General features: G+C 65.4%; 1 protein-coding gene across 1 annotated transcript; it reads left to right on the top strand.

Annotated features, from left to right (window-relative positions):
* The first annotated feature begins 3531 nt into the window (after positions 1-3531).
* On the top strand, positions 3532-14460 carry CUEDC1 (CUE domain containing 1). The gene is made up of 12 exons (XM_062592320.1): positions 3532-3576; positions 8296-8470; positions 9927-10277; positions 10968-11056; positions 11272-11392; positions 11926-12097; positions 12196-12279; positions 12404-12493; positions 12732-12825; positions 13623-13681; positions 13844-13914; positions 14162-14460. The coding sequence occupies exons 3-11, from the start codon at positions 9999-10001 to the stop codon at positions 13909-13911; spliced, it is 1056 nt and encodes a 351-aa protein (XP_062448304.1). The 5' UTR covers positions 3532-3576; positions 8296-8470; positions 9927-9998; the 3' UTR covers positions 13912-13914; positions 14162-14460.
* The last annotated feature ends 661 nt before the right edge of the window (positions 14461-15121 follow it).

Here is a 15121-nt window from a genome sequence, read left to right as displayed (position 1 = left end):
ATGCAAAGAGAACCTAGTTTTGTGCTGGGTGGATACTTCTGGGTAAAAGGATCGGTAGTAAGTAAATATCACTGCACAGCTACCAAAGCTGCCATGGAACTATATAAATGGTTTATCTTAGGCCTGGGGTTTTTTGTGCATTTGGAATGGCTCTCAGCTTCCGGAGGATGTTTGGGAGGAGGAGAAATTTGGGATTTTACCCTTGGTTTCTTACCATTGAAGGGTAATACCTGAGAGTGTTGTAAGTGGGCAAGTTTTTTTTTCTTTTTTTCTGTTTTTGTCTGTTTAGTCCAAGATAGATCATTGGCAAAATAGAAAAATGTGTATGTGTTATTCTTGGCATACGAGTTAAATTATATTTGTTCATTAATAAAAGGAATGACCCTGGCTTGTAGTCAGTACTAAGGTGCAGTAGATACCAGAGTACTCTTCAGAGTGCCTTACACTGGCAAAATAGGACTTTTAGCGTGTGGATTTAGCACTTGTGGATTAAGCAGGTCTCCGTGCAGCACAAATCAAGCTGCTCTTGTGATTTATGAAGTATTCTTTTTAAATTAAAAATAAATTATTTCTTTTCTCTTACAGTATCTTTGGAGTAGCAGGAAAAAAAAATATTTAATGTGTTTGCATTTGTCCAACAGAGGTTTAAAGAAAAACAGCCAAAAAACAGTAAGCTGTTTTAGCTGTAACAATCCCAAGTTACATAAAGAGGAGGGTTTGCCTAGGGATTAGTTAGTGGTACTAATGGTGATGATAAGCCTTCCAAGTTCTGCGCTCTGCTTACTTTTATTTTAGGACCAGTTGCTTTGAGCTATATTTTTAAAACAGCTCAGAGTTCATTTTCAAAGCTGTCAGGATTAGATTCCCACCAAAGAACAAAAGAAGGAATGATTTGCATTTAAGGAAGGGTCAGGCTGTTAAAAGTACCCAATACTAAATTTGTTTTTTATCTTGCTACTTAAGATGCCTGTATGGAGCTGAGTTCTGGAGAAGTGGACTAGCGTTTGTCACTGCTGAGCCCTTCTGAAGATTCCTGCCTGGGTTTCTTGGTGACTTATTTACCCATCTCAAAAATCTAACAATATTTTCAAAAGACTGCTATTGAGAATACATATTTTTAAATGCCTTTGAGGTCTCTTTCTGGGTGCTGAAGTGGACCTTCCTACCAGCACTTCTAGGATAAATAGTGTAAAAATAAATCTTTTCCTCTTGTCATTGCTAGTCAGAGTAGAACTTGAGTCGGTGGAAGGGGGCTGAACTTACATGATTCAACATGTTTGTACCTGCTGCTCGTACTTGGCTCAACCAGTCCCAACGTCCAGAGCAGCAGCTGAAGGATGACAGAGGACTATGTGCTAATTTTTATGTCAGAAATAGCTTTCAGCATTAAATGCGCAAGGCTCAGTGAGTGTTTCCTATTAGAATAAATAAATAAAAGGACTCTGGCTGAGCTTCTATTGCCTCTGTTTTAGAGCTGTGTTAAAATTTGACTGTCAACTCCTGGTTAAAATTCAGTACTGCAATCTTGACCTAGAAGCAAACCTTTTTTGGTGTTGGTTTGGAGAAAATATTTCAGTACTAAGGGAAACTCAGCCAAACGCTCCAACTAGCTCCTCCATCACGGGCTCGCACGGGAGTTACGTAGACTCATTTCATCTTACATTGCTTTTCTCTACAGCAAGCCCAAGCGCTGGTTGTAAAAGTGCTGTGAGAGCTGGGACTACGCTGAAAAAAAAAAGAAAAAAAAGGATTTTTTGGTTCTTTGGGTTTCTGGGCTAATTTGAGTCATTTTAAACGTCCTGGATTGTTCTTTAAGGAAGCACACTGAATACTTAAGACATTTGTAAAACATCTGAAGGAGGGCATCTGAAATTATAGCAGTGTAGCCTTCTGCTTTCCTTTGAAATATTTCATATTTCTAACAGCTACCTGCAAGATTAACCCATTTTGTAAAAAATAGGAGAGAATATCAGAATGTGTGGAATATTTTATTTTCCAGAGAAGCCAGAACTATTCCCTTTGTCTTTTTGCTTAGTTATTATTTGCCAACCATTAAACAAAAATATGTTCTGTGTTTTCCACGCAAGTTTTGTTTTCGAGGAATTATTAAGTTAGTTGGAACTTGAAGAATTGAAACCCACTCTTTTAATTTTTCGTAGTTGCATATTTCTATTCCCGTTTCCTCCTACTTCCCAGTGTCATTACTAGCTAAAGACCCTTATCGCAGGGCAGCAAAGAAATTCAGTAAAATCGCTAGTGGGAAGCTGCCCCCCTGAAACGGGGCTGGATTAGAGAAGGAGACTTCAGTGAGCAGAGTTCCCTGCAAAGCGCTGCGCTGCTGGCGAGGCAGCGATCTGCATTTAGCTTCGGGAACGCAGATGTTGTGGCAGACGTGCTGAGGGAAAGCGAGAGATTCGCCCCTAATGTTTCTCCTCTTTCTGATGCCTGCGCTGCTTGTCGGAGCCTCGCAGCGCTTCCCCCGGCTCCGGCTCAGCTGCCAGACGGCGCGGAGACGCCGGAGCGGGGGAAGCTCTCCGCGCCGAGAGCGTCCCGGGGCCGCGCGCGGCTCCGGCAGCCCCTGGGCTCCGAGCCGGCCGCGCCGGGAGGCGAGCTGCGCCCCGGAGGCGCGGAGGGCCGCCCCGAAGCGGGGCTCCTCGCCCTCGGCGCGGCCTCTGCGCCGGGGGAAGCGTTTGCCCTGCCTCGGTCGACCGCTGCGGTTTGCGGGAGGAGGTCGGTTCCGGCCCTTCGGGTGCCGAAGACGGCGCCTTTCCGTCCGCGGCTGAAGCGATGCTCCGGGGCAGCCGGCCCCCCGCCTTCTGCACGCGTGGTGCCCCCGGACGGCTGCCCCACACCTGGGCGTCAGGGCTGCCGGGGGCCCGGAGGCGCTTTGCAAAGCGCCCGCGAGCCCCGGGAAGCGGCTGCGCCCCGCGCCGCGAGGCCCCGCGGCCGGGCCGGGCTGCGTGGCCGCGCGGGGGCCCGCACCGAGCCGCCGCGGGACCCCGGCCCCAAAAGGGCCCCGCCGGCGCGACCCGCCCTCGCCCGCCCTTCGCGCCTCCGGCCCGGTCCGGCTCGGCCCGGCCCGGCCCGGCCCGGCCCGCCGCGCGGGTCCCCCCCCCCCGCGTCACCTCCGCCCCGGCCCAAACGCACCACGATGCGCTCCCAGAGTGTGTGTGTGTGGGGGGGCACTCAGGCCCTCGGGGGGGACATTGAGCCCCTTGGAGGTGGCACTGGGACTCTCGGGGGGTCACCAAGGCCCTCGGGGGGGACACTGAGCCCCTCGGAGGTGGCACTGAAACGCTCGGGGGGGACCAAGACCCCCGGGGGGACCCCAAGACCTTTGGGGGATACACCGACCCCTCGGGGCGCCCCCCCGCCCTCTCCCGTCCCGTCGCGGCGGCCCTGGGGCCCGGCCGCTGCCGCCGCCTCCCCCGCGGGCGGCCCGGCCCGGCCCGGCCCGGCCCGGCCCCGCCGCGCCGCCCCCAGCCGCCGGGCCGCGGCCGCCCCCGCCCCCGCCTCCCGCCCGCCGCCACGTCCGTGCGGCGCTGGGGCCCGGCGCCGCGGCTCGCGGGGCCGCCGGTAAGGAGCGCGGGGCGCGGCGCTTTGTGCGCGGCGCGGCGCGGGGCGGCGGGGCGGAGCGGCGCGGCGCGGCGCGGCGCGGAGCGGGCGGGCGGTGCCGCCCGGCCTGCGTCGGGCACCGGCCGCCGCCGCAGCGCGGCCCGGCCCGGCCCGGCCCGGCCCGCTGCTCCCGGCGGCGCCGCGGCCGCTGCTGCCGCGCGGGGCCGCGCGGGGCTGCCGGGGCCGCCGGGGCCGCTGCACCCCGGGGCTGCTGCACCCCGGGGCTGCTGCACCCCCCGACTGCACGGTGCTGCCGGGGCTGCTGCACCCCCGGGGCTGCTGCACCCCCCGACTGCACGGTGCTGCCGGGGCTGCTGCACCCCCGGGGCTGCTGCACCCCCCGACTGCACGGTGCTGCCGGGGATGCTGCACCCCCGGGGCTGCTGCACCCCCCGACTGCACGGTGCTGCCGGGGCTGCTGCACCCCCGGGGCTACTGCACCCCCCGACTGCACAGTGCTGCCGGGGCTGCTACACCCCCGGGGCTGCTGCACCCCCCGACTGCACGGTGCTGCCGGGGCTGCGCTGTGCTACTGGGGCTGCTGCACCCCCCGACTGCACGGTCCTGCCGGGGCTGCTGCACCCCGGGGCTGCTGCACCCCCCGACTGCACGGTGCTGCTGGGGCTGCTGCACCCCGGGGCTGCACGGTGCTACCGGGACCACTGCACCCCGGGGCCGCTGCACCCCGAGGCTGCACGGTGTCAGCCGGAGCAGCTTGGCAGGATCCTGGTACCGGTGAAGCCCCCAGCGACACCGAATGCCCCAGCACTGCACAGTGCAACCCCAGCGCCACCAAAGCCCTGGTGCCACCGAGCCCCCGATGCCAGTGAACCCCGAGTGCTGCGTGGTGCAACCCCAGTGCCACTGACCCCCCAGCCCCAGCAAGCTCCTGGTGCCGCCAGCCCTCGGCGCTGCCTGGGCTTCCTGGGGCTGGGGCCCTCCCGGCGCTGTGTGGTGCCGGTGCCTGAGCCGAGTGTCCCGGGCATCCCGTGGCAGCTGGGATCCGTGTCCGGAGCCTCAGGCTCCGTGGGGCACTTTGCTTCCCGGACGGTGCACGCGCCTCCCCGTGCAGCCAGGAGCCCCGTTCCTGGTCGGGCACTGGTGCTGCCATCCTCATCGGGCCCCGTTGCTGCCGTCTCCTCGCCCAGTGGCAGGACCACGCGGATGAGGTGGCCTCTGCCGTTGTCCTTTAGCTGAGCTGTGGCGGCCGGGAAGGGCCAGCGGGAGCCTGGGCCTGGCCGCGGCGCGCCGGCAGCGGGCCCGGCCGGGAGGAGCGGCGCAGCGTGCCCCTGTGCCCGCCGCCCGGCCGCTCCTCGGCTCCTGCTCGACGGAATGACGCACGTTAAACCCGGCACGTCGTTGCCGGCGGTGGATCCCAGCGCTTAGTGCCGAAAGCGCGGCCGGTCCATCACGTGCCGAGGAATTGGCGGTCGGTTCTTGGGCGTCGGGGCTGTCGGGATGGGGCCGTCAGGGTGGGGACCACCGGGATGGGGCCGGTTGGATGCAGCCGTCGGGATGGGGCCGTCGGGATGGGGGCTGTCATGGCCCTTTTTGTGCCTTTCCTTGGATCCGTGCAAAACCTGCCATGGAAACGAAAGCCCTGGCCAATTTCCCGGGAAACCCAGCGGCGCAGCTAGGAAATGCGAGGCTGACGGCAGTGCCCGCGAGGCCGCGGTGGCGGCCGCCCTCTCCGTGCTCGCGGGGCTCCCCGCGGGCAGCGGGCGCAGGGGCCGCGGGCCACTCCAAGGCGGTGACTCGGAGGTGACGCTCCCGTACGGATATTTTTTTCCAGCCTCTCGTGGTTGCCCGGAGACAAACACACAAACAAGCGTCTTAAAGCGGGAGCCGAGCAGCTGCCCTTCCCGCCACCGCGGCTGGAGGGGCCGGGAGCCCGGCCGGTGCCCGCTCCCCTGCCCCGGCTGCCAGCCGGCGATTTTTCCTTTTTCCCATCAGGAAAAAGCGGGTGGCAGCGTGTCCCTGGGCCGCGTGTCCCTGTCCCAGCCGTGGGTCCCTGCTCCGGCCGCATGTCTCTGCTCCGGCATTGTGTCCCTGCTCCGGCATCGTGTCCCTGCTCCAGCCGTGTGTCCCTGTTCTGGCCACATGTCCCTGCCCCAGCATCGTATCCCTGCCCGGGCATCGTGTCCCTGCTCCAGCTGTGTGTCCCTGCTCTGGCCACGTGTCCCTGCCCCGGCATCGTGTCCCTGCCCCTGCATCGTGTCCCTGCCCCAGCATCGTGTCCCTGCCCCGGCATCGTGTCCCTGCTCTGGCCGTGTGTCCCTGCTCCGGCCGTCTGTCCCTGCTCCGGCCGCGTGCCCCTGCCCCGGTGTCCCGCGGGAGCGGGCGCTGGGGCCGCAGCCCCTCGGCGAGGTTGCGCCGCTCCCCGCCGGCCCGGCCCGTTTCAGCCCTTCCTTAGCACCCGGCTCCGCTGGCTCGTCCGCGCCTGCGGTGAGACGCCCGCGGGGGGAGGCGCCGGGAGTTCGGAGGGGCTTCGGCAGCGGCGCGCGCTCGGGGGCGCCCGCCTGTGCGCCCGGCTCCGCAGACCCTTGTCCTGGAGCGGCGCGGCGGGCGTAGCGGTGGGTGTTTCTCTTCCCCGCGGGTTTCGGGCAGCAGGCGAGCGCCGGCGCTTGGGCGGCGGCTTGAGGAGGCGGCGAGGCGGCAGGGAGCACCGGCAGGTACCGCGAGCTCCGGCCGGCTGCCCTTCCCGCGGCCCGGCGGGTGTCCCCGCGGCCGGGGCTGGGACGCGGCGGTGTCGCGCCGGAGCGCGGGACGGGGACAGCGAGGGCTCCCGGCTCCCTGCTTCTCCGCGCACCTCGGGCAGCCGAGTCCAATTACGGGGAAAAGCCGCAAGCGAAGCGGCGAAGGGCTCCGGGTTCCTGCCCGCCCGCCGTGTCCCGCCGGCTCTCTTGCTGTCTCTGCTCTCCGGGGTCTCCTGGTTGCTAACTCTCCGCCCCGAGTAGCGAACGTTTCTCCGCAAAACTCTTCCCGAGCTTTCCCCGGGCGCGGTGGCGTCGCGGTTCCTGCTGCTGCAGCTGGGAAAACACGGGATCGCCGCATTCCTTTTGGCGCTCCGACGCCGGAGGCCCTGCCGTCATCCCCTGGCCGGCCGGGAGCTCACTGGGCAGGTCGCCCCGGGACGGCGCCGGCACGCAGGAGCGCCGGCCGGGCTCCGGAGCCCGGCTCGGGGTGCGAAGAGGCGCGCGAAGGCGCGTGCTCGCGCTGCGCCGCTGCTCGCGGCCGCTTCCAGGGAGCCGAAGGGGAAGCGAGAGCTCAAGCGAGGCCTGCCAGAAGCGCTGGTAATCCAGGTGACCGAAATCCCGGGCGAGCGCCCGGTCGGAGCGTGGGACCGGGCTCCCGGCTCTGCCGGAGCGGGGAGGTGCGGCGCGGCGGCCGCCCGCGTCGCTCAGCGTTTGCGGCTCCGCTCTCGCCGGCGCTGGCGAGAGGCAGGGTGGAAGGGCCACACGCCGAGCCGAGCTGAGCCGCCCCGCCGAGCCGAGCCGAGCCAAGCCGAGCCGCCCTGCCGAGCCGCCCCGCCGAGCCGCCCCGCGGCGCGGTGGCACGAGGCCGGTCTGCGCTGCGCAGGGGTCGTCCAAACCGCGCGGCGCTCGCGCTTGCTCCACCTGTTTTATTTTTAATCCCTTCCTGGAAACCTGGTTTTGCATTTGAATTCCCACAACTATTTTAGGAATGTCGCCCTACGGAGATGGAGAGATGGCCTTGCCTTGGAGGAGGAAGGCTGCCTCCTCCTCCTCGGCGGCCGCGGCCTGCTCCGGGCTCTGTGCTGGCCCGCGTGCAGCGGCGGACGCTGCCGGCGGGGGGAAAACGCCCGCGGCCGCGCCGAAGCCGGTGACGGTACAAATGCAGGAATACATAAAGACGCCTGTCAGAGGCGGCGCGGAGGACGGAGCGGGGCTGCCGGCACGGCTCGGGGCCAAGGCGTGCCGGGCGACGGAGAGCGGAGCGCCGGCGGGCGAGCGGCACCTCCGCCCGGGCCGGAGGGAGCGGGAGCGGGAGCGGGAGCAGGAGCGAACACGGCACCTCTCCGCTGCGCGTGGACGGACCCGTCCCGGGCGCAGGAGCCAGCACGGCACGGCAGCTCCGCAGCCGGCCGCAGGCCCGAGGACGGAGGATCCCGGCGCTCCGGGTCTGCCTCGGCCTGGGATTCAGCAGCAGAAGGATATTTTCCTGAATTTGGCGGCGGGGGAAGCGCAGTGCTGCTGTCCTCTGCCGGCTGCAGCTGCAACTGCCGGGCCGTCCCCAGCCCTGGGAGCGCCTGCACCCGCTGGGCTCTCCGCGGTGGTGAATGGGTGCACCAGGCACCCGCTGGGCTCTCGTCATGCCGGATGGGTGCACCACGCACCCGCTGGGCTGTCACCATGCCGGACGGCGTGCGCCTCCTTTGACCAAAATTGCTCTCTGGGTTTCAGTGATCACCCGTTTGCTTCTCCTTTGGCCCGTGTTGGATTTTGCTCGGGGAGTGGATGGGGAATTTCATTTCACAGAGAAGTCCCTGCCCTGTAGGTTTCCAGAATTATTATTTCCAAGCTTATTTTTACCTGATTGCTTTTTACTTCTCTCTCTCTCTTCTTTTTTTTGAAAAGGGCTTAAATGCAGCCGTTTTAATATGTGGTAGAACAGGCATTAACAGGAATCCTCGTGTACTTATTTGTTTCCGTGAAACAGGATTGGATTGCCCGCGGCCTCCCCAGGCTGCTGCCCCGGCGGGGCTGCGTGCGCAGCCTGCGCTGAGCCGAGAGGCACCGGCGGAGATTTCGGGGAGACTGAGCGGACGGAAGCGTGCGCAGCCTGCACATCCTCTGCACGGGCTCTGCGTTTCAATTTGCCATCAGAAGCAACTGTAAGTTTTGTTTCCGATCCACTTTCCTCCTGGTTTTAATCCGATCGCAGTCGCGCCTGCAGAGCGCGGGCCGAGCGCGGCGGGTCGCCCCGGGGCCGGGCGGGGGTTCGGCGGGCGCGTCTGAAAGCGGCCGGCGGCGCCGGACGGACGTGGCGCCTCTGCCGTCGGCCGCCCCGAGGCTCTGCGGGCTCCTGCTGCCCGGCGCCGGCTGCGGGAGCTGCGGGAGCCGCCGGGCAGCCGCTGCCGCCGCGGCGCCCCGTCAATCCGCAGCCGTTTCCCTGGCAAGCGCGCCGGCCGCTCGCGCGGAAGTTCTCCTCTTCCCGGGGTTTTGCAGCCCCGGGCTACGCGCGCGTTTGCAACGCCGGCCGGGCAAACTGCCTCCGCCGCGGCGGCGGGGCGGGCTGCGGCCGGCGCGTCCCGCGCGGGAGCCGCCGGCCGGCGCCTCGGCCCGTCGGCCACGTTCCCCTGGAAGCAGGCTTCTCCTCTCGGATTGCGCGTGTTCTTTTCTTTGAATACAGTTTTAGGGACAGTTGTCTTGAACGCGCTGCCCGCCGCTTCGGGCAGAGCCTTTGGAAATGACCTGGATCAGCGGCGTTCCCGGGGTAATTCTGCTCCAGCAGCGGAGTTAATGCGGGAGCGAATTTGCCCCTGCGTTTCCACTCGAGAAGCAGTCGCCGTATAATCTGTTTAGGGGTTTACAGTGAGCGTTAATCTTGGATTTGGTGGCTTTTCCCGGGGGCTGGCTTGCCCTGCTGCGGCGTGCTTCAGCCCCCTGCTCTGGGAGCACCTGAGCCTTTTTATTTTTTATTTTGAGAGTGGCTCTAATACGTGTATAAGGAAATGCCAAATCTGGAAACAATAAATCCGTGGAGCCCTTTGGAGTGGAAATAGCGCTGTTTTTCCAATGAGCTTGCAGCACTTCTGCTGCAGGGGCCCAGCTGCCGGCACGAACGCCGCGGGCCCTGGGATCCCCCAAAACAAAATCTCCAAAAAGAAAAAGAAAGAAAGAAAGAAAGAAACCCTTGAAGAGGAGATTTTCAGGAGTGGTTTGAGGTGGAAGCGGCTCCTGCGAGCGCGTTTCCCACTGTATGCACGGGATCCCCCAAGGAGGCTGCGTCGCCCCGGCCGCGCGGGGTCCCGCCGCTCCGCTCGGGATGCTCTTCCTGGCTGGCCGGGCTTTTCCCCAGGATGCTCTTCCCGGCTGGCCGGGATTTTCCCTGGGATGCTCTTCCCGGCTGGCCGGGCTTTCCTCCAGGATGTTCTTCCCGGCTGGCCGGGCTTTCCTCCGGGATGCTCTTCCCGGCTGGCTGGGCTTTTCCCTGGGATGCTCTTCCCGGCTGGCCGGGCTTTCCTCCAGGATGCTCTTCCCGGCTGGCCGAGCTTTTCCCCGGGATGCTCTTCCCGGCTGGCCGGGCTTTCCCCCCTCATCTTTTTCTCTCTCCTCCACCCTGGGCAGGAGGGCCGGGGGCGGCGCGGCGATGGGGGGCCGGCGCCCGTGACGCCCCGCCGGCCCCGGCACCCCGCCAGCATGACGAGCCTCTTCCGCCGGAGCAGCGGCGGCTCCCGCGGCGGCTCCGCGGTGCCGGAGCTCAACAACAGCCGGCCGGGCCGGCAGGTCCGGCGCCTGGAGTTCAACCAGGCCATGGAGGACTTCAGCACCATGTTCCCCCGCATGGACTACGACATCATCGAGTGCGTGCTGCGCGCCAACCGCGGCGCCGTCGACGCCACCGTCGACCAGCTGCTGCAGATGAGCCTGGACGGCGGCGACGGCAGCTCCGACTCGGAGGAGAGCCTGCCCGCCGAGGTGAGCGCCGGGCGCCCACACCGCGCCACACGGCCGCCCCTGCCCTGCCCTGCCGTGCTATCCATGCCATGCTGTGCCATCTGTGCCGTGCCATCTGTGCCATGCCCTGCCCTGCCCTGCCGTGCCATCCATGCCATCTCTGCCACGCCGTGCCATCTGTGCCATGCCATGCCCTGCCCTGCCGTGCCCTGCCGTGCCATCCCTGCCACGCCGTGCCACGCCATGCCATGCTCTGGCCTGTCACACCGTGCCATGTCATGCCATCCGTGCCATGCCGTGCCGTGCCATGTCGTGCCATCCATGCCGTGCCATCCATGCCATGCCATACTGTGCCATCCGTGCCATGCCATACCATCTGTGCCGTGCCCTGCCCTGCCACACCGTGCCATGCCGTGCCATCCGTGCCATGCCATGCCGTGCTGTGCCCTGCCATGCTGTGCCATCTGTGCTGTGCCCTGCCATGCCATGCCATCTGTGCTATGCTGAGCTGTGCTATGCTGTGCCATGCCATGCCATGCCATGCCGTGCCATGCCATGCCGTGCCATGCCATGCTGTGCCATGCCGACATCCCCCTCCAGCTTTGCGCTGGGAGGTTTTAGCAAAGCTTTCAGCAAACCACCCCGGCTTGCTCGGCTCTGCCTGCGGGCTGGACCCCCCCATGCCGTCTCGCTCCCTCCCCGGTCTCCCAGATCCTGGAGCGGACGCTGGAGCCGGACAGCTCGGACGAGGAGCCGCCTCCCGTGTACTCGCCGCGCGCGCCGCCCGCCCCACCGCCCAGGTGAGCGTCCCGCCGGCCGCGACCTGGCCCGGGGCACCGACGAAGCCCGCTGCAGCGGAGCGGCCCCGGGAGCCGCCCCGGGACCCGCGCTGGGAATCGGGAGCAGGCGACTCGCGGGGCGCTGCCTGGCCCCCGGCTCTGCCCCCCGGCTCCGGGGCCGCCGCGCCGCCCGCCGCGCCGTGCCGCCCCACGCCGCTGCCTGTGCCGCCCCGCAGGACGGAGGCGCCCGGCGGTGCCCGGCCCCGCGGCCGCTACCGCAGCTGGAACCCACCGCTCCTGGGCGCCCTCCCGGACGACTTCCTGCGCATCCCGCCCCGGCCGCCCGCCGGCGCCCAGGTGAGCGCCGCCGCCCCCGCGCTCCGCAGCCACCCCCGCGCTCTGCAGCCGCAGCCGCAGCCGCGTCGGGGCGAGCGCGCCCACCTGCCCCGGCTCTGCGCCCGCCCTGCGCTCGCCTCTTCCCTGCCCTCTTGGAAGACTGGGCGGCCTGCCCCGTCTTCCCGAGCGCTCCGCGGGCTCTGTTGCCTTCCCGGGAATGGCACATCTGGCTTCCGCGGGAGCGGAGGAGCGGCTGTCCTTGCCCCGGCAGTCGTGTGCTTTGGCTCTCCATGGCTCGCCGAGGGCGGCCGCGAACCAGAGGGATGCTGCAGGCGCGGGGAGGTCGCTCCCGCCCGGAGCGGCTCTGCTCCCATCCCGCGTCCCCAGAGGCTGCCGTGCCGTGCCATGCCGTGCCATGCCATGCCATGCTCCGGGTGCACCCGGCCGCTTCCCAGGCGGAACCGTCTCCGTTCCCGGGTGGAAAACCCCCTGTGCTGCCGAGTGCCCTGCTGCCGAGCCCGCGCCGGCTCCCCCGACGCCTCTCTCTCGTGCAGGGCTCCGGCAGCGGCGGGCGGCCGGCGGCGCCGCGCGGCCCGGGCGCCCTGGAGCAGGAGCGGCGGTGGAAGCAGTACCTGGAGGACGAGCGCATCGCGCTCTTCCTGCAGAACGAGGAGTTCATGAGGGAGCTCCAGAGGAACCGCGATTTCCTCCTCGCCCTGGAGAGAGGTGCGGAGCCCGCGGGAGCCCCGGCGTGCCGGCAGCGCCGCCGCCGTGCCTCCGCTTCCCCAGCTCTCCGCTTGTGTTTTTTTTTTTTTTTTCCCCAGATCGGTTGAAATATGAGTCAAAAAAGTCCAAGGCGGCCAGTGCTGCTATCGGCAACGATCCCGGTTTCTCCACCGCCACGCCAGGTGATTTTCGAGAGGCGCCGGGGCTCGCGCTCCTCGGGCCGTGGTGCGCCCGGCGGCAGTGCCGCCGGCACCGGGGCGCGCTCGGGGCTGCGCGCGAGCGGCTGTTCGGCTCTCTGCCTCGCAGGCGACGCGGCCCCCGCCGGGAGCAGCGAGGCCGGCAGCGCCGCGTCCGACGACGCCTTGTTCAGAGACAAGCTGAAACACATGGGGAAATGTGAGTTGGTTCCCGGCTCTGGGCTGGGGTGCCGCGCTGGGCTGCACGGAAATCCTAGGGAAAGGGTGAAAACGGCAGCGCCCCCCCGCCCCGCTGCCGGGGCCGACAGCCCGGGTCAGCGCCCGGACCTCGCTGGCCGAGCCTGGCAGCGTTTGGCACCGCGGCGTTTTCGGGGTGCCAGGGCTGGGGCTTGTGTGCCCTCGGGACGGGCAGGACCTTCAGCCCGGCTGCCTTCCAGCAACGCGCAAGAAGCTGTTTGAGCTCGCCAGAGCGTTCTCCGAGAAGACGAGGATGAGGAAGTCGAAAAGAAAACACTTGTTGAAGCACCAGGTGTATCCTCGAGCGGGCTCGTTGCCACCTGCCCCCGGCAGCGGGAGAGCAGGGATCTGGCGGGAGGAACAGCCATGGCAGCTGGAAATCCCTCTTATCCTGGGACCAAAGGCTCTGCCCTGCCTGCATCCTGCCCCCGGAGTGCCAGGGAGGCTCCCCCAGATCCTTCCCTTGGGGTGCTGGGGATGTTCTCCCCAGATCCTGGCCCAGGGTGCCGGGATGCTCTCCCTGGATCCTGCCCTCGGGGTGCCAGGATGCTCTCCCTGGATCCTGCCCCAGGGTGCTGGGATGCTCTCCCTGCATCGTGTCCCCAGAGTGCCAGGATGCTCTCCCCGGATCCTGCCCCAGGGTGCTGGGATGCTCTCCCTGCATCGTGTCCCCAGGGTGCCGGGATGCTCTCCCCAGATCCTGCCCCAGGGTGCCGGGATGCTCTCCCCGGATCCTGCCCTGGGGTGCCGGGGATGCTCTCCCCGGATCCTGCCCCAGGGTGCCGGGGATGCTCTCCCCGGATCCTGCCCTCGGGGTGCCGGGGATGCTCTCCCCGGATCCTGCCCCAGGGTGCTGGGATGCTCTCCCTGCATCGTGTCCCCAGGGTGCTGGGATGCTCTCCCCGGATCCTGCCCCATGGTGCCGGGGATGCTCTCCCCGGATCCTGCCCCGGGGTGCCGGGGATGCTCTCCCCGGATTGTGCTCCCATGGCGCCGGCGAGCCCCCGGCAGGGCAGTGGCTCATGCAGGGCTCTTCGTGGTGCCGTGGCCCCGTGCCGGTCCCTGGCTGATTTTCCTTAGCGGAGCTGCAGGCTGGGGACCGCGGCTTCCACAGCCAACCTGCTCGACGACGTGGAGGGACACTCATGCGGTAAGAAACCCCTGGGGGGGCCGAGCCGGGCCCACGCTGCTGGCGCCCGGCCCGCTGGGATCCCCGGGCGGGTGCACGCTCCCCTGCCCGTGCCGGCCCCGCGCGGGGTCCCGCAGGCACCGCAGCCCGGCTGACCCCGCTCCGCGGCCGCCTGCCTTTCAGACGAAGACGTCCACGCGTGGCAGCCGCAGCTCCGGGAGGAGGAGGAGCCGCCGAAGGACGGGCAGTAAGTGGTGAGCGAACCCTCGCGCGAGAGCTGCCCCATCCGTCTGTCCCGTGCGTGAGCTGGGTGGCCGGGTTGGACCGATGTCCCACGTGCCCGTGTCCCATGTGCTGATGTCCCACATGCCCATGTCTTGCGTGCTGGTGTCCCGCGTGTTGGTGTCCCGCGTGTCGCCATGGGGTTGTCCTGGTGCCCACCACGAGGCAGCTCTGATGGAGCCCACTCTTCCTCCCCTGCTCTTGCTACCTCTCCCCTAGGTGCCAGAGCCGGGGTTTTTCGCTGGAACAGAACATGTAAAAGGCTTAACAAGAAGATGGCTGAAAAATGAAAACAAAAAAAAAATCCCGACCACAAATAACCCAGTTTTTGGCTGTTCCCCCTCTGCTGCTGTACTCCTCTGAAGGACAAGGATCGAAGTGAGGCACAGTGTTTTCTTACCAGAGGTCTGAAAGCAACTTTTCCTGTCTAGCAAATCAGCCAAAAACGCCCCAAGCGTAGCAGCTGGTGTGAGTCGCTGCGGTGGAGCTGGTGGATCGCCTGGGCCCGCGGCCGGTGCCTGCTGCTCCCTCGACCCGCGCGGCGCTATGGGAAGGGAGAAGACCCGTTGCGCTAAGGAGGATGCGTCGGAGCGCGGGATCCCGCTTGGCTGGAGTGTTCCCGAACATATCTCGGTAGTGACTTAACTTTACTCTGCACACACAGGAGAAGAAAAAACACATGCGGAAAGGAGAACCTAAAAAAAATGCTGTCTTACTGCTATGAGTAACGAGCAGAGATTCAGAGCAGGTAATAGCCAGAATAATATAAGTTGTTGCTTATAAAAGGAAAAGCCTTCTTTTCCTAGGCGTTTCACTTTGAATCCCACCTTTGCCTTTGGCATTGCTAAAACTGCCCTGAAGCGCAGACGCCTCCCCTCCCGCGCGGCGGGGCCGCGGCCGGCGCAGGTGGGACGTGCCGCGGGCAGGCCTGCCTGCTGCCTGCACGATGCCCGCCGCAGCGGGCGCGGGCACGGGTTCGGCGTCACGCCGCGGGTTTAAGAGATGCTGCCGGGCTGCAGAGAATTACGCAAAAAGCCTCCTTCCCCGCGGAAGGGCTGAGTGAGCAGCGTTAAGCCAGAAATCGCTCCCACCAGCGCCTTCTCTCCTCCGTTACCGGTGTGACCTGTTTGCCGCTCGGTGCGGGAGGTGAAGGCGGATTTTCCCGTTCTGCGTCGTGGC

This window comes from Rhea pennata, chromosome 20 (genome assembly GCF_028389875.1).
Source record: "Rhea pennata isolate bPtePen1 chromosome 20, bPtePen1.pri, whole genome shotgun sequence".
Lineage (NCBI taxonomy): Eukaryota > Metazoa > Chordata > Aves > Rheiformes > Rheidae > Rhea > Rhea pennata.
This window is presented reverse-complemented; position numbering and strand designations above follow the sequence as displayed.